Below are 18,904 nucleotides of genomic sequence, written 5' to 3' on the forward strand. Positions count from 1 at the left end.
GTCATTCAGTAGCAAAGTAAAATAAGTAATTCATATTTGGGAAATCACTCTACTACTTTGATTCCACTATTATTAAAAAATTGTGTCTGTTAACAACAAAAGTAAAAACCGAAGACCGCCACTACTGCTAAGCAGCTCCCAAAAGTGACTGATGTTAGAATGCAAGTGGTTTATCTCATACTCTGATGGTGCTTGTGGTTGGTTGAGAAAATTATCATGAGGTTTAATTGACTGTTGGAGTTTGCATTCTCGTCACTGCTTCCAAATTCTGTACATGGACCAAAAATACACTCAATATATCAATATTGGTTGTATGTAGCCATCAGACGATAGGCAGAGATGAAACAATTTCATCCTAAATAGACCACGGCCAAATTATCTCTATTTGTTTACAATTTGGAGTTAGAACATTTGCATTCTCATTGAACAATGAATTTACTTTATTTACCAGACATAAGTGCACCAACAGAAAGAATGAACCAACAGAAAGAGCTTTATCAATTATGAACAATTTATGGACACAAGAAAAAGTTACAAGAATGTACTGGAGGTATGTTTCACTTCACAAGATCGAGCTGCTCAATGTCCTTGCTGAAACAAGTTATTAGCATTGGTATTTTCATTTGCTTCTGTTTGCATGTTCAGCTGTTCAGTCTGCAGTTCTTAAATTAAGCTTCAACATTGTAAGATAGCAACTTAGTTCATTATATCAGCGAAAAAGAAGTGTAAGCTTTTATGATGGACTTGGAAGTGAATTTCCGTTTACTTAGAAGTGTAAAAAATATGATAATTAGACTGTCAATAATAATTATGAAGTTCATACGTGCTAGTATTTTATCTGATTGGTGTATCAACAGCACCATCCTGGGCCAGCCCCCGTTGCGGAGTGTTTAGCACATCGTGCTACGATGCCAGGGGTCCCGGGTTCGAATCCTGGCCTGGGCATGGATGTTTGTGAGTGTCCATTCATCACATCATCACTCATCCCAATCTTTGCAAATTAGCCAAAAGTGGCACAAAAGGCAAAGTAAAATAAAGCAAATCAAACAATCAATCAATCAAAGCACCATCCTGGATTTTCACTTTTGAAATCTGGCAACCCTACTCTAATATAAGATGTATGTGAAGGTACTACACAATAACGAAACTGCGAAATTAATGGAGAGATTTAAGATATGCTTTTTGGAATGATTACTTTTAATTGTATTGATGTTATATATTTTATCTTTATAGGATGAAATCTCTGCCACCTCGATTTGCAGAATCTGAGGGAAGTTCTTCTGGGACAGTTATCACAAGGTAAGTTGATTTGTTGCTTCCAGTGCTGATGTTTTTCACAAAATTAAATTCTTTTGCAAGTTAGCCTTCCGATCTTCTTCACCAAAGAGCCATTTAAATACAGTACCTTTGACCCTTTGTACCCTCGCAAGAAAGAAAAATATTTTACATGATTTATGAACATTATTTTGTTTATGTTAGTTTGCAGTTGTTTTTAGCTCATGGAAATGTGTTATTGTGGAGTAAAGTACATTTGTTATATCTTAGTGTCGAGCAAACCAGCCAGAAGGCTTCATGCAAGTGAATATTGCACCCATCATAACATTCCACAACAACAGCAGATGAGATGTTTTCTACTGTTTCATAATCTATCTGGATGTATGTGTGTGGGTGTGTATCAGGTGCGGTTGGCCCTATAGCGCACAGGATCAGTGAACCCCCAGTAATATACGATAATCACCTCGAGAATGAACAATGTCTTTAAATTTTCACATTATTTCGCTAAAAATTCTACACAATAAGTCATGTATTTGTGCCCGTAACACGGCGAACTCTCTTGCTGAGAAGAAGAAACCGCGAATCGGCCGCCCTGATACAGACCCTCAGTTGAACCCCCACAGGACAGCTCGTGCCATTGTGAAAGCTTCGTGCGGGAGCAGAAGCGCGAGGAGGGTATAGGACAAAATACATGGGAGATGAGATTCCAGAACCTATGTCTCTACCCAACGGTCATGCGCAGTTCGTTCTCTCGCAGAAGCCGCGGGACAAGGCTCCTTTCTCGCTGCTTCCTCCCTTCCAGTGTTGCTGCGTGCGGTTCAAGTTTGAAGTGCACACATTACATATTCAATCTTCTCTTGTATCATTTTTGCACCGAACTTCTTGGAATAAATGCAAGATTGTGTCAGAGATGGATGAGTGGAAACAAATAGAAGCTGGAATTAGATGCGATGAATTAAAATAAAGGAGATACATTACCAAAATACCTTGTGCATGCATTCAGAGGTTTTTCCTTAAAGGTGGAAACACTTCGGGTTCGCGAAAGAGAAAGAATGGCGCGAAGACGTGACTCGCTGTCGCTCGGTGTCAAAGTCTCAAGTTTTTTAGTTTTTGAAGTGCTTGGATACTTGTTGGAAAGTATTAAGTGATGCTGCGAGTGAAACGAGGGATGGACTTTACCTAGGTTATGTCATTTGATGCAGTGTAGGCGTTGCTGTCCGCGCAGGTAAGAAATGACCGATAGAAATGCACATAATTAACGTAAACAAACTTCCTTGTCCACTGAAAAAAAAGCGTGTGCTGGTCGACCAGCCCCAAATTTGAACAAACCTGTCGCGTATAAATGAAAGGGTCTCAGGTTCGATTTCTAGTATGCGCATGCCATTAGTTGCCATTTCCCTTTAACAAATGTAGGATCAGTTCTGATTAGTCAGCATGGACGTCCGGAAGGGGAAAAGGGGGCCGCCCCCCCATGGAAATTGAATGTAAACCAAAAATTATATATTACACGCATATAATTTAATTTCAGTCACAGTAATTTTTGGTAATTATTATAAAAGCGTTGCAGTAACTTCAGACTGAAGGAGTGTTTTTTGCTCCTCGTGGGGAAAAAATATATTACTTGCCCCTACTTGAGGATGTCCATGATATTCCAACAAAACTCAACTTTTTTCATAAAGGCACAATTTATTGTAGTTTCAGCCCTAAATTTATTCGCACACCCCTACAACAAAACCTTATACTCCCAGATAAAAAGAATTCTTGACAAAGCTTTTAAACCCTCCCCCATCCTTTTGTTGGGCGAAGGAAGTATATTTTGCGGAAAGTGAATATATGTCACATCACTTCAGTGAACCCCCGGGTAAATAATGCACGAGCCGCGCCTGGTGTGTATATATGTTTGTTCCGGCATAACTATTGAACACCTGGAGCAATTTCAACCAAACTTTGTACACGTATCACTTGCAATCTGGAAAGAATATTTTTGGGGTAAGACATCCCTTGCACCCCTGTGTGTGGGGTGGGAAGGGGTGGCATGTAAAAATAATCGAGTTCGACCGATATTAAATTCCACACAAACACATCTGCAACTCTATGCAATCCTGCACAACGATAGTGTTTCTCCGGTTGTCTAACATTCAGGCTGTGTTTCGAAAACAACCGATATTAGAGTGTAATCCGTAGTTTTCGTGACACTCCCAATGCAGTTCAACTTCAAGTTTCTCACCTATCGGCATGGGGGTGAAAAATAAAAATGCCACAAATGACCTAGATTAGTGTCGAATCCATAGTTTTCAGAGTCGCTAAGCTAATTGGTGACATTCACGATCACATTTAAATTAAGTTAGATTTTACACTATAGCTAGAATTCATTATATTCCTGTCGAATACAAGATTGGGATAAATAAATACCCGGGTGACTCCAGGTAATCAGCTAGTGTATTATAAAGTAAATCAAATAAGAAGGACTGACAACTTATGAAACTAAATTAGAAGTGAAATTATTGATGAGAGTGTTAGATTTATGGGTATTTATTATTTTACTGTGTTAGGTAATTTTTAATGCTTTTGTTAAGTTAGGAGTGCTAAGTTTGATGGTGAGATCTTTTGCACATGTTCTCTAGTGATTTCATTGTGCATACAACTGGTTTTTGCTAATCAAATACATGAGTTGTAAATTTAAAAGTGGCAACACTGTCAGGAAAAGGTGATAACACCATACTTGTACTATCAGACAATGAGCAGTGTCAGTTGCGGCCCATGTTAACAGGGGTTTATCCAGGATTATCCCCTTGGGGGTGGGGGGGTGTAAGTTTGGGGATGTTAAGCGCATATTTTGGACCGTTTTTAAAATATTCGACCTAATTCAATTTGTTCATAGATATTGCTTTTCAACGAAATCGGTCAAGGAAATTCATATTGAAGTCTTGTACCCTTACAAAATTTTGGAAAATACACTTGGCGCTGTTGAGAGGGTATCTTTCGAATGCTGAACAAGAGACTCTAGGGAATTAGGAGGCATGTGCCTCTTTGTCTTAAGAGAAAACTAAATAACATGTGCAAATAAATGCATGGCATGTTAACTGCCAAGGGAAGGCAAGGAAGTTTCACTTCTAAATTGAGGTTATGCTTTATTTTCAATTATTTAAAAATTGAATAGCATTTCTTTTACTTTCCAACACAAAGAACCAAACGAAATTTCTCTCTCCATGTTTTCCAGCAGGCAGTGGCAAGTGCCGTCGTGCCCCCACTGATATAAATTTGGGACTTAATGTAAATTAAATTTCTTTTTATGTCTAATTCCTTATTCTTCTGAAATGTTGGATAAAATTAAATGTGTCATTATGTCAGGGAACCAACTAGATAAAAAGAGGATGACATTTTTTACTAAATCTATATCTTTGCAAACTGACAATAACGTTAATTTAATAGGGTGCCAGTTATTTCACAGAACATTACGATGTTAATGCTTTTGTATTTTTATCTGTTTTGCTTGTTTGTCAGGCCAATTGTCCTTAGCACCAAGGCAACCACCCCACGTGGACAACCCCCATTTTTTTTACAACTCTCTTTCTAATATATACTGCTGGACAATGAAAACCGGACACTTTAATATTTGACATCTGAATTGCAATAACAGCTCGCAGGTATATTCCAGAATGTTCGGCAGATCATGTAGTACCATATGCACCATTCATAGGCTCGGACTTTGTTTATGCATACGTACTTAATTCAGTTTCTGCAACATTTAGTTAGCCCTTGTACCAGAGCTTTTATCGACCCATTGCGTTATCACAAAAAATGCAAGTGTCCGTTTTTTTTTGTCCAGCAGTATATAATTTCTTTTACAAAGGTAAGAACACTTAGAGCCACAAAAATGGTCACATACATCAACTATAGATGTGAATGAATCACTTAGGTTCTTCATGAAATACTTGCAGTTTTATATTTAATACTCAGTCAGTAAATTTTTTATTGGTTCTTTATGAATATCTGTTGGAAGAAATTATACCTACATATAGTGTCACTGTTTCTCTACTCGGCACTTTTGGTTTCTTTCTGTCTGGTTTCATTTTCTCTACTTTCTTCAGCTAGTTTTGCAGTAAAGTTTCAGACATTGTTACACTAAGCAGAACGACAACAAATGAACTGAGACACTACACTGATTTAAACCTGTATCTTTCAATTTCTTCCATTACTTTTGTCGTATGTGTGAGCGCTTATTATGTAAATAGTCTGTATGGTTTATAAGACCTTTGAAATTGTGGATATGTGGGTAAAAAAAATATTATGATTGGTCTTGTATAAATGGACTTATTATAGTTTGTTGAATGGAATTTTGTGATCAATTAAATAATGTTGAATTATGCATGCATATCATTTATAATCTATTTGACACCTTGAGTATGATCTGCGTGTGTTCCAAATACACAACAGATGTATTAAATGGCCACGAGAAAAATATTTAACGGCGTAGTACATATTTAGGTGAGTTTTGTCTATGATTAATTGGATTTAATCATTGCTGTAGGCATCATGTCGTATGTGCCAGGATCACAACATGTGATCAACGATTTGGAAAATGATATAAAAGTGGGTACAAGGGAACTAGATTCCAACATTAACCAGCGCACACATCCCTGGTGCTGGGGATGTATTTATCTGGCAGAAAAAAGCTTTACGAAGCATGGCAGGAGTGTTTGATCAGTCTGTTTCCTGTAAAAATCTCTTTAAAGAACTAAAGATAATGACTGTGCCAAGCTCATATATATTTACCTGTCTAGTGTATACAAAAGAAAATGTACATAATTATAATGCAAGACACACTGTGCACAGACACAATACAAGATTCTGTTACAAGCTCGACACACCATCAATCAGATTAAGTAAAACACAAAATAGTTATAAGTATTTAGGAATTAAGTTATACAACATGTTACCAGAAGCTGCTCACAGTGTCTCTTTTAAAAAATTTAAAAGTGTACTTCAACCCTGGTTAAAAGAAAAGGTCTTCTACAATCTAGAAGAATTCGAAATCCATCCCAAAAATGATTTAATATTCTAGAATGTATTGTATTGTTTATTTCCTGTTTTATGAATTATTGTTATGTATATTGCCACTGCCATATTTATATTATTTCATCGTCACTAATATTATAATTGTCTTATGTCCATGTACTCTTACTTTATATATGCATATACTCTCATATTAATATCTATAACATATTGTAGTTCCATGTAATCCCTCTCTATATATATAATTATATATTTACATATATACAATAACAAATATGTAACCAATAACTGACGACATCTATTGCATTGTACAATGTCTAACGATGAATAAATATATTGTATTGTATTGTAGAAATTAATGTACATGGTCATGAAGCAAAGTTTGAGATTGACACTGGATCCTATGCATCTGTAGCTATACCTGCCGCAAAATTAGTTTGGTATTGAGAGCTGAAGGAACACGCATCACGGTGTTGCCATATCATGCGGTACGGTACGGTACGCAGTGCAGCCGTCTGACGCTGTGTCGAGGAAAACGTATTATGAAAAGGAACAATGATGAAATGTGTTATTGTTTTTCGAGGAAAACGGAATAACAATGATGAATGTGTTATTGTTTTCTCTCTTCATTTCCATCTCCCTTACAACATGAACGAATTAACGAAACGAGCATTGTTTACAGGTTACCTTTTCAATCCATTCTGTATATACATTTTCAAAAATCATTTTTTCCCGAAGTCCCCGTTAAAGTCTGCCCGTTTTTCAATTATACCGCAACTGAGTTGGTGGGGGCGTCTGACTTTCACGTGTGAGACCCGCGGTGGTTTGTGGAACTTTTTCAAATATCCCGAGCGGCTCCGGGGTCGACTCAGCCCAAGTGAGTACCTGGGGCAAAGCTGCGGTAAAGGCAGTTGGTGAACCACATCACCTCCATAATATGGCCTAGGTCGAGGTCGAGAATGTGTGGAGCTTTAACCTCCACATCCCCATATGCCTACATACTTTACTTTATTTTGCGTCCATTATTTTTTTTTTGTATGAGAATCCCAGATATTTTATGACTGTCCTTAAAGATGTTTCCCCACCTTGAAAAAATGCCGAATCTTTCAACGAAACTCGCAGTTTCCCAACAGTGGGATAATCTTTCCTCCTATACAGTGGCGTACGCAAGGGGGGGGTTACGGGGTTTAAACCTCCCCCTTGAGCTTGTGAAATATTATGAAAAATGCTGTGGGGAAAAAAAATTAAATGGCCAATTTTTCACAGTCAAAGATCTGGGACAATAATATTACTATTCCTACTTCTACTACTACTACTACTACTACTACTACTACTAATAATAATAATAATAATAATAATAATACTAATTTGAATTATTAATTCCATGCAGCATGGAGAAAAGCACAGCATTCCAAACACACGCGTCTTTCAGAGTGATGCCTTTCTGAGGTTAGGTTAGGGTAACTATGATTTAAAAGAGAAAAAAGTTGTTTTGTATCTCAGTTGCAACAATGTTCAATACACTGGCGTACGCAGGATTTTTTTTCGGGAGGGGCTGGAATAGTAAATGTGGATAGCACCTGGCTTCGTTTTGGAGGGCAGGATGCATAATAAAATATTTCGTATTTTTGGAGCTTTTCAGTCTATTAAAATTGTATTCAAAGACAAAAATGGTCATCGGGATTCACTTTAAAAGAGGTTTCGCATTTACACATTTTGATTTTTTAAAGTTCTTAACGGATTTTTATTTGAAAATTCTGATTTTCTCAAAATTTCGTTAGGGGCTGGAACACCATCGAACATCCCTCTACGTACGCCAGTGTTCAACGAACATGTATTTTTTTGTGTGTGAACAATGAGAATTAACTAAATAAAGTTATTGGTACGTTGTAAGAGGCTAACGTATAGACAAAGGCTAGACGGACAAGAATACAGTCACGAATTCGCCTTCCCATTATATTGTTTACCGCAGCACGTTTGAATGTCTCTCTTTAAAATGTCTCACCTTGTTGACTAGACAATTATTCAAACGACAATAAGATCAACTATTGTAAAATGTTTTGTTGGTAAGAACAGCGAGATAATCCAGATGTGAATTATCGGGGACATTTATGCGGGGAAAAAGTCGGAAAAATTCCAACCAATTTCGGGAATCGAATCCAGATCTCCCGCGTGATTGTCACTTGTCAGACGCTCTATCGACCAGATCACCGCAGCTCCTTGGATGAGTTCCATACTTTGATTATTTCAATTTATTTTAATATATTTTCTTGTATTTATGGATCTTCTTCACCCTTGAAATGTCTCACCTCGTTGACCAGACAATTATTTCGTAACAACGAAACAAAAAAATGCTCTCAGGATTTGATAAAAATCGAATGACTAGAAAGTAATTTCGTTCTATTGTTTTCATAAATACTATATTTATGTAGATCTCTACTACTTAATAGTAGTAGTAGTGGTATTAGTACTATTATTAGTAATAATTCAGCTAATTAATTAATTATAAGTATTATTAATTAATTGTGATTATTATTATTTAATTAAAGTATAATAAAACAATGGTAATGTGAATTTGGAAAAAAGTTTTAGAAATAACACCCCCCTTGATGAAATCCTGCGTACGCTACTGCTCCTATAATAAGAGTAAATATGGCGACGAATAGCATCTTGCTGAAAGGTATCTAAATTTGTCACGCGTTTATTGATATTCCTCTTCTTTCCTGGGGTTTCCAATTTTGAAGCCTCGCATTTATTTATTTATTTATTTCTACCACATTATATTTTTCTTTTCCTATGGTAACAATAGTGTTCTTAGACACGCCGAAAGCAGCAGCAGTCCTGTCCAGAACTTTATTTGCAGAAATGATTGGAGCCCCATTGTTTTTCTCTTGCTCAAATTATTTGTGCTCAGAACCAGGCACGTATCCAGAGGGGGGGCTTAGGGGGCTCGAGCCCCCCCCGAAAGTTTTAGATTTACACTAGATAAAATGAGGTTTTGATTTCTTGTGGTGTGAAATAAAATAATGTGACAATAATTTAAGGAGAGAAATAATTATCGAGGCAAGACGGAGAATGTTCCGTAACCCTGTTATTGATAATAGCAGGTATCCAAGATGGGGCACAGGGGGCTCGACCCTCTTCCCAGGAGAATTTTCAGTTTAAGTTAGATAAAATTAGGTTTTTGGCTTCTTAAATAATGTGAAAATAATGTAAGAAGAGAAATAATTATCGAGGCAAGACCGCGCATGTTTTATACCCCTGTTATTGTTAATGGCTCGAGCCCCCCTCCCTCAGGAAATTTTTCAATTTACACTAGATAAAATTAGATTTTTGGCGTCTTGAATAATGTGAAGATAATAAATTTATAAATCTGAGAGAAATAATTATTGAGACAAAACGGAGTGTGTTCTATAACCCTATTATTGTCAATAGCACGTATCCAAGGTGGGAATCAGGAGGCTCGAGCAACCTTCAGGATTTTTTTCTGTTTACACTAGATAAAATTAGGATTTTGGCTTCTTGAATAATGAGATGATAATTTGGGAGAAATAATTATCGAGACAAGATGGAGAATGTTCTATAACCCTGTCATTGTTAATAGCACGTATCCAAGCTAGGGTTGAGGTCGCTCGAGCCCCCCCCCCCCATGATTTTTTTTTATTTTACACTAGATAAAATAAGGTTTTTGGCTTTTTGAATAATGTGACGATGATTTAAGGAGATAGACAATTATCGATGCAAGACGGAGAATGTTCTATAAAACAGTTGTTGATAATATTGCACGTACACTTTTCTTGAGCTTTCGGTGTTGTCGCAGCGCACTTGAGCACTATGTAGAAACTTGTCAGCATTTGGAAGCTGCACAACAAAGGTAGCGCCACACGTAGGGCGATTCGTTGTAATTTCTAATCTCTGGAAGGCAGGAGAGGGTACGTTCTTGGATGAGAGAAGGAGTCAACTACTGGCGATATTAACGAATCGTTTTATCTGCGGAACGTTCTAGAATATAATGAGGATATAAATGCGCGGATTCAATTTTTCGGTTGATCTGTAAGAATCGGTTAATGAGATTTCAGAGGTAAGTGTGACAATTCACACAGTCGATTGATGATCAGATCAGTCAGCGTCCTCTGATTGCTTTATAAGATATAGTGATACGAAAATGAAGACATTGACGACAGCGGAACTTCCAGGGCCTCAGTGTAGCGCTAGCACGGTTCGAGGGCCGAAGAGATCAAAGGTCTCTCTCTCTGAAGTGAATATTTCAGAAGTACCGGATATTGGAGTGGTTTATTAAAACAGAAATAAGCTGCATAGATCAACTGAAAAGCAAAGTTTTGAGTGATGATTTAGTTTTGCCAGAACAAAATTTCGTATATGCAGTCCGAGAATTTCATGGTATAAAAAATGCTTTTGTTTAAGCCTACTGGGTTCGAAACACATTCAAACACTTAACTACCATAAAGAGACAGCCGAAAATTTTATGACTGTCGAGAAGAGAAAGCAAGATGATGTTGCATATGTAGACATTTTAGGCGGTAATTGCAGGCTCTGCCAGAACCCAAATCAGGGCTCTACCAACTGAGCCACCTAGCCATCCTTGACTTCAACCGATTTTTCGTTAAAATGTCTACATAGTACATGTCCCGTGTATATCAAATTGTAAGGTGTTGCCTGTATAGTGAACAAGCACAGAAAATATAGGAGAGAGAAGAAAACTGAGGAGCATTATCACCGGTTGAGGATAATTTTTTCTGTGGTCAACAAGAGCTACTACTTCGAGGTGACAATGACAGTGGCCTAATAAGGGAGATTTCACACCGTGTCGCCTGAAGATTAGGTTTGTGCGGCCTTTTGTGTCGCTACGGTGTGAAACGTTGCTGTTGATTGGCCCGTTCCAATCGACATGTATCGCGTGTCCCTTCGGTCTGAAACCTTCCTAAGTCTTGAAAATCCAAGTCACAAGGATGGAAAATTAGGGCCTTGTTAAGGTTAGGTGTGAAGGCAGACAGACGACAGCACCCTTAAGGATCATATCCAAACCTGCAGGAAGAACGCATCTTACTTCAATCTCCAATACGATGATAAAAACTTCTGGTGAGTTGATCTTAAAAAATGTGTCCGAGATAAAGAGAGGCGTGCCCAGGATTTTTGGAACGGAGAGGTGTTACGCATACTATTGTTGGTGGTCATTCCTGATTTTGCCATTTTTCCCCTGTCTTTGACGTTCTTTTTTTTTTTTTTTAAGAATACTGGGTCAAATGGGGTTATTACCTCACCAAACCTCCCTTGGGCATTTCACTAGAGATAAATGAGTAAGCATTTCATCATACTGGGAGACGAAACATTAGATGTGTTGGGAACGGAAGGGTTTTCGTGATCCAGCTGTATTCGAGAAGACTTCCTTTGTTTCGTGCCGATATATGACAAGACAGCGGAAGCTGTGACAGCCATTTTTGAACACTTGTGAGTGCTAAGGCCTGAATCTGAACAATTTGTTGGGTTTCGGCTTTTATAAGAGCTGAAAAAATGGGAGGACAAGACACGTTAGTGGTGTTCAGGCTCGAATCAGAGAGAAATATTCGAGAGCTGTCTGCGTCCAGTTCGCAGCCCACAATTTGAATCTCGCGTTGTCGAGTGGATTGTCCATCCCGTGCATGTGTAACAGCTTCGTAAAAACACTCAAAGACACCATAGATGATTTTATGCCTGATGAGAAGAAATGGACAAGCCCACATACTGAGATGGTTCCGGCACAGAGGAGTCGAGTGGTAAAAAATGTTCCGATTTCACGTTCTGATTAAAATGATAGCCTTACAGTGGCAACGATTTAAGAGATAGTTGTTCCCCATTTTTTATTTTTTTGCCTGAACATTATGACCTCTTAATGTTAAGCCTTGGCTACCAAGAGAAAGTAAACTTTCCTTGCAAAGCCCTCCGCACCCCCCCCCCCCCCCGTTTTGGAACCCAATTGCCACCTCTGGTCTTAAACACACAATTGTGAGGTTCTTACTATACCCCTTAAAAAAATGATGTTGAGCCCCCCCCGAAAGGAATTCCTGGATACGTGCCTGCTCAGAACAAACCATCTCCCGCGTTTGTCCTTTGAGAAGAATTCCTTTTTATTTTAGTGCATGGCCTCTTTGGTACATTGTCATCTCGAGTATTGCCTCCTGTGCTTGACATTCTTCACACAAGCTCACGACACACCAGGCGCGGCTCGTGCATTATTTACCCGGGGGTTCACTGAAGTGATGTGACATATATTCACTTTCCGCAAAATATACTTCCTTCGCCCAACAAAAGGATGGGGGAGGGTTTAAAAGCTTTGTCAAGAATTCTTTTTATCTGGGAGTATAAAGTTTTGTTGTAGGGGTGTGCGAATAAATTTAGGGCTGAAACTACAATAAATTGTGCCTTTATGAAAAAAGTTGAGTTTTGTTGGAATATCATGGACGTCCTCAAGTAGGGGCAAGTAATATATTTTTTCCCCACGAGGAGCAAAAAACACTCCTTCAGTCTGAAGTTACTGCAACGCTTTTATAATAATTACCAAAAATTACTGTGACTGAAATTAAATTATATGCGTGTAATATATAATTTTTGGTTTACATTCAATTTCCATGGGGGGCGGCCCCCTTTTCCCCTTCCGGACGTCCATGCTGACTAATCAGAACTGGTCCTACATTTGTTAAAGGGAAATGGCAACTAATGGCATGCGCATACTAGAAATCGAACCTGAGACCCTTTCATTTATACGCGACAGGTTTGTTCAAATTTGGGGCTGATCGACCAGCACACGCTTTTTTTCAGTGGACAAGGAAGTTTGTTTACGTTAATTATGTGCATTTCTATCGGTCATTTCTTACCTGCGCGGACAGCAACGCCTACACTGCATCAAATGACATAACCTAGGTAAAGTCCATCCCTCGTTTCCCTCGCAGCATCACTTAATACTTTCCAACAAGTATCCAAGCACTTCAAAAACTAAAAAACTTGAGACTTTGACACCGAGCGACAGCGAGTCACGTCTTCGCGCCATTCTTTCTCTTTCGCGAACCCGAAGTGTTTCCACCTTTAAGGAAAAACCTCTGAATGCATGCACAAGGTATTTTGGTAATGTATCTCCTTTATTTTAATTCATCGCATCTAATTCCAGCTTCTATTTGTTTCCACTCATCCATCTCTGACACAATCTTGCATTTATTCCAAGAAGTTCGTTGCAAAAATGATACAAGAGAACATTGAATATGTAATGTGTACGCTTCAAACTTGAACCGCACACAGCAACACTGGAAGGGAGGAAGCAGCGAGAAAGGAGCCTTGTCCCGCGGCTTCTGCGAGAGAACGAACTGCGCATGACCGTTGGGTGTCGACATAGGTTCTGGAATCTCATCTCCCATGTATTTTGTCCTATACCCTCCTCGCGCTTCTGCTCCCGCACGAAGCTTTCACAATGGCACGAGCTGTCCTGTGGGGGTTCAACTGAGGGTCTGTATCAGGGCGGCCGATTCGCGGTTTCTTCTTCTCAGCAAGAGAGTTCGCAGTGTTACGGGCACAAATACATGACTTATTGTGTAGAATTTTTAGCGAAATAATGTGAAAATTTATAGACATTGTTCATTGTTCATTCTCGAGGTGATTATCGTATATTACTGGGGGTTCACTGATCCTGTGCGCTATAGGGCCAACCGCGCCTGCGACACACTCAAGAACAGAAAATTATGTACAAGAAATAACAACTAAAACAACACGCTATATACAACAAAGAATGCTCTAAATGGACTGGCTAAGTCGTGCGTCACATCCGGTTAGTTGCCTAGGCAACCGCCATGCTAGTTTCCAATCAACTGATAAGCGTAGTTGATAGGGCGTGCAGTGCGTAGGAATAAACAAAAAAACGATGGTTATGTGTTTTGTACCAGACTGCAAACATTACAGTGAGAGAGATTCGTGTAAATTCTTTCGTTTCCCTACGAACGAAGTTGAGAATAAGAAATGGGCGAAGGTGATAAGGTAAGTGCAAAGTAAATTTGTGCACATGCATAGAAAAAGATATCCATAATGGATAGTATTATCATCATCCCGATGTAGAAATAAAATTAGACATTTTCATAGCTTTTTTCGTTCCGAACTTCGGTATAAAATAACTGTAATGGTTTCCTGGAACACTTCATTAAAAGAAGGTGTATTCTGGCATGTAAATCAGAATTAAAAATATCGCTCGTTTGTAAGTGCATGATAATCTTCATTTTTAGTTTGTAGTAGAGTATTTCAATGTTATTCACTTTCATATGTGATGCTTTTCTTTATTTACGCAAAATTTATTTATGTGATGCAATTAGTAAGTGGATAAATAGGGTATAAAATAGCGACAACTAAGTTTTTACTTTACTAGAGACAGTTACAAACAAAAAAAAAAAATGAAAAAGTTCATATGCAAGCCGGAGCCGTACATAAGATAATTCTTGTAGCTAGACCCATAAAATAGGTAATTTCCATTGCTTTTTTTCACTTTGCTGGGCTAGATTACTTCATATTAGTATACGAGTTATGTTTTGTTTCTTTCTAATAACCAAATTAGTGACAGATATGATAGTTGTCTTTACTTTTTTTCCTAGAAGAGAAGATCGATCTCCATCGAAACATTCCTTAATTTGCAGTTGCCATTTTGTAAACGGGGATAAAAGTAAAGGGCCGAGCATTTTTACAAGGAATGCTGACAAATATGTGAGATTCACATCTCCAGAAAAGAAGAAAAGAAAATATAGGTAAGTGAAATGGTAACAGTTTCGTACATCGGAGACACATTTCTTCATTTTTTACAGAAGAAACTACTTACGGAAATTAGTTTCTCTAAGGTATCCAAAGTTATTCGAGATATTTTCTTTCATCGTGGTATCTATTTGACTGGGAAATCATGTCAGTTTTTCCAACCCCCCTTTTTTTTAACTATGCTTGCCTAACCTAACCTAACCTTATCGGAATGGTTCCTGGAGCTATCCGTCAGCTACCCGCGCATAATGTACAATTTGCACACGTGACGAACACGATAGTAGGTATTTTTCGGTGAAGAAGGTTGGAAACACTGATATTCGAAAACAAAAGAAGCAATATAATTTGCAAAGTAAGCGATATCGCACTGTTACGTGCGTTCGGTAGCAGTTAGAAAAATGCATTATTTTAGTAGAAAAAGTGTTTGTTTTCGTGTAAAAAGCATAATGGCACCTTGAACTATGTTTCGCAATACACAATTGATAAGTACGAACCATGCGAAACACAAAATATCCTATTTTAATGTGTCCCCGTTCTATGAAACTGGTACCAGTGAAATAAAGCAGCATTATACAATATGTACTTTTTCCCCCATCTTGCTCAATGTCAAATGAAAGTCCTCAACAATTCAATTTTTGGTTTATTTCAAATTTGGCATACTGAAAGGGCCACCTGAGGCAGGAACTTTGTATTTATGAAATTAGATGGCTTCAAAATGTGCGATTTTGAGCATTTTGCATCATCTTATTAATTTCTAATTGCAATATTTAGGCAAACACGCCACATATAGAAGTAATTCACATGCTGTTGCAAAGGTGTTGAAGAATCATTTCATGTGAAATATTACATGCCTATACGAGGGGAAAATTTTTGAATGTGGTGCAATCAAAATTTGGGTAGCCATTTTCTCAGAACTGGGCCTTTTTATTTTTCACACACACACACACACACACACATATATATATACATATATATATTATAGGGGTGTGTGGGTGTCATGTATATACAACTACTCAGTAACTGTACAAAATTTGGAAATAAGATGCCAATTGCCAATGGGATCTGGACTTATGTTAGATTTAGGTTATGTTATGTTTGATAACATATTTTGATTGATAAATTCCTACAATTCAAAGCAAACGTTTAAAAGCAATGAGTGGCCGCGGTGGCTCAGTCGGTAACGCATCTGACTACCATGCTCAAGGTCCCGGGTTCGATCCGCGGCCGGTTCAAATCCGGGAACTTTTCTAACGGTGGAAGCGGCCCCGGCGCCTACCCAGCGTCGAATAACATGGGTACCTGGGGGAAACCCTGGGGGGTAAAGGCGGTCAGGGGCGTGATGCTGATCACATCACCCCCACTCACGACCGGATCAAGAAAGTGTGGGGCGTTACCCCCACACCCCCTATACGCCTTCATGGCGTGGTGCTATGCACAGGGGAACACTTTTTTACTTCAGTATTATACGGACTACCTGATTTCAGACCTGTCTGTTTTCTGAGAAAGCAAATGGTCGTTTATGCATTTCTTTTTTGCCTAACCTAACCATGTTTGTGAGGGGAATATAATTTAACGTAGCCAAATGAGGTAGTCCGTATAATACTAAAGTACCGCAATGAGAATAAAATGTAAACACAATATTGTTGAAATTAACATACATGAGACCAATATTTACATTACCAGCTCTTAGAAATATATTGCAGCTGAACTGCAAACTCTCAGCAATATACACGTAACCTATTTCTAAAAATATGTGATGTTGAAAATTGCCTCTTCATTGGTTGATTCACATGTTGTCACATGGTATAACCCAGAAGTAGATGACTGGGAAACTCATTTTTAAAGAATCACTGGACTTCATTTTGCATTCTTAAAAGTTTGATGGGAACAGAAAAAATCTAATTATGCACCATAATATTTTTCACTTCAAAGTTATGTATGATAACATTTTAATTTATTTTTTTAATATTTTTTTACTAACTTGTCAAATTGTAAAATAATTTTGATGTATTCTAACATATGTAATTACTAGAAATGTTAAAACCTTGTAATAGTGTGTTGATATATGTTATTGTAAATGAATTGACCTGTTCAACATCATGTACATTATGATCTAATGAAAGGAAAATAAATTAATGAATATTTTATTTTACGTTAACACTGAAATCTGTCTATTAAATTTAATGTAGTTGATATTTTCGAGGGTGTACATGTCAGTCACGGTTCTGATTGTTTTTCAAATTCTCATAGCATGAAGACTAATTTGCAATCATTGTCACACGAAATTTGAACCTTCCTTAAAGTAATGAGCACTGTTTGGATTTCAAAAACTAGTTATTTATGTTGAAAAACACAACTTCAAAATTACCTTACACAGGCATGCTTCCCATGGATAATGCATTTTTCATTGACAAGCGACGGTAAGTATCGTAGACCTGTGGGAATTAATGTAGAAGTAGATCGGAACCTTAGTAGAATGCATTTAGGCACTTTTAATGCTAAGAGAACCAAACCTGGTCTGCCTAACCTAACTACGAAGGTATATATATTTAAAAAAAAACAAAAAAACTTAAGTAATCACTAAAACTTCGCAGTAAGTGTTAACAGAAGTAAATGAAAAATCAAACTATATTAAAATTGCATGATAAAATCGCAATAAAACCAAAGGAAATTGGGCCGTTAATTCACAGTAATTTTGTACATTACTAATATCTGCTACACTCCCGCCCTTGCTGCTCAATATTTATTAACAACATTTACCTGTAGGTAAATGTTGTTAATTACATGTTCAAATTCTCGCAAACAAATACGTTGATGCAGGAAGTGATAAGAGAAACAAATAATATTTTAATTATTCACTCATTACGTTAATTTGTACTGAGAAGTTTGATAATAATGGGTTATCCAACATACTAGTAATAATGAGACATTCCCTTCACAGTATTGGTCTGCAATATGTTGCAGGTTTTAATGACGCAAAGTTACAAATTGCACCCAATTTTCTTTAAAAAGGATCTCTGAGAGAGAACATTACTCAAATTTCACTTACCTCCACGTCGTAACTTTTCTTCATGCTGGCGCTGATGCATCCACGAAGAAAAGACATATCTCCATCATACGTAACTTTATCGACGTGGCCTGAATCAACCGCATTTTCACCTCGTTCTACAAGTTTCACTTCGTCGTGGAAGTACTCCACAATTGCATGGAACTTGATCGAAGTCATAACGTAGTCTTAAAAACAACGCACCTGCCCTTCAATAGCTTCCTTAGCAACCAGTTGTTTAGAAACAATATGGCTGCCTATCAACGGATGTGACGTCATGACTTAACCAGTCCATTCAATAAACACTAAACAACGGACCTGTTAAAATATCACAGCAACGCAACAAACAAACAACACGTCCTCTCCCAACAACATGAAATCTGATCGCAGGAAGAATCGCCCGATAAGCGGCAACACTGAGATAAACGTTTTCTGTTGCTAGGTAACCAGGGCTTGGGTGAAGCTCTGGGAAGATTTTGATTGGCTCGCATGCCAGCAACCCACCCTCCCGCAGTGCCGTAGACCCGATTTCAACACGTGCTTCCCAAGCGTCAATACCAAACTAATTTTGCGGCAGGTATAGTAAAGATTTTTATCAAATGTTTCTGCAAAATGTACAAATGTCTGAACCTAACTGTACATTGAAAGGTGCTGGTAATAATGTGATGCCTTTACTGGGAAAAGTTAATGTGAATGTTGCATGGAGAAATCAGTTCTATCGTCTAGATTTGTATATAATTAACTGTCATTTAGAATATCCGCGTTTAGGAAGAAGTTGGATTCAAATTA

At 37.8% G+C, this 18,904-nt stretch overlaps 1 protein-coding gene across 1 annotated transcript in view; it reads left to right on the top strand.

Moving 5' to 3' along the window:
* LOC145980219 (uncharacterized) overlaps positions 1–18,904 on the top strand; it is a 73,517-nt gene that overhangs the window by 35,796 nt on the left and 18,817 nt on the right. Inside the window, exons 5-6 of the mRNA XM_083113240.1 lie at positions 1,234–1,299; positions 14,916–15,065. Of these exons, the coding sequence (XP_082969366.1) occupies positions 1,234–1,299; positions 14,916–15,065 (216 nt within the window). The remainder of the gene's footprint in view (positions 1–1,233; positions 1,300–14,915; positions 15,066–18,904) is intronic.

Source organism: Lepisma saccharinum, chromosome 27 (genome assembly GCF_977018435.1).
Source record: "Lepisma saccharinum chromosome 27, izLepSacc3.1, whole genome shotgun sequence".
Taxonomy (NCBI): Eukaryota; Metazoa; Arthropoda; class Insecta; order Zygentoma; family Lepismatidae; genus Lepisma; species Lepisma saccharinum.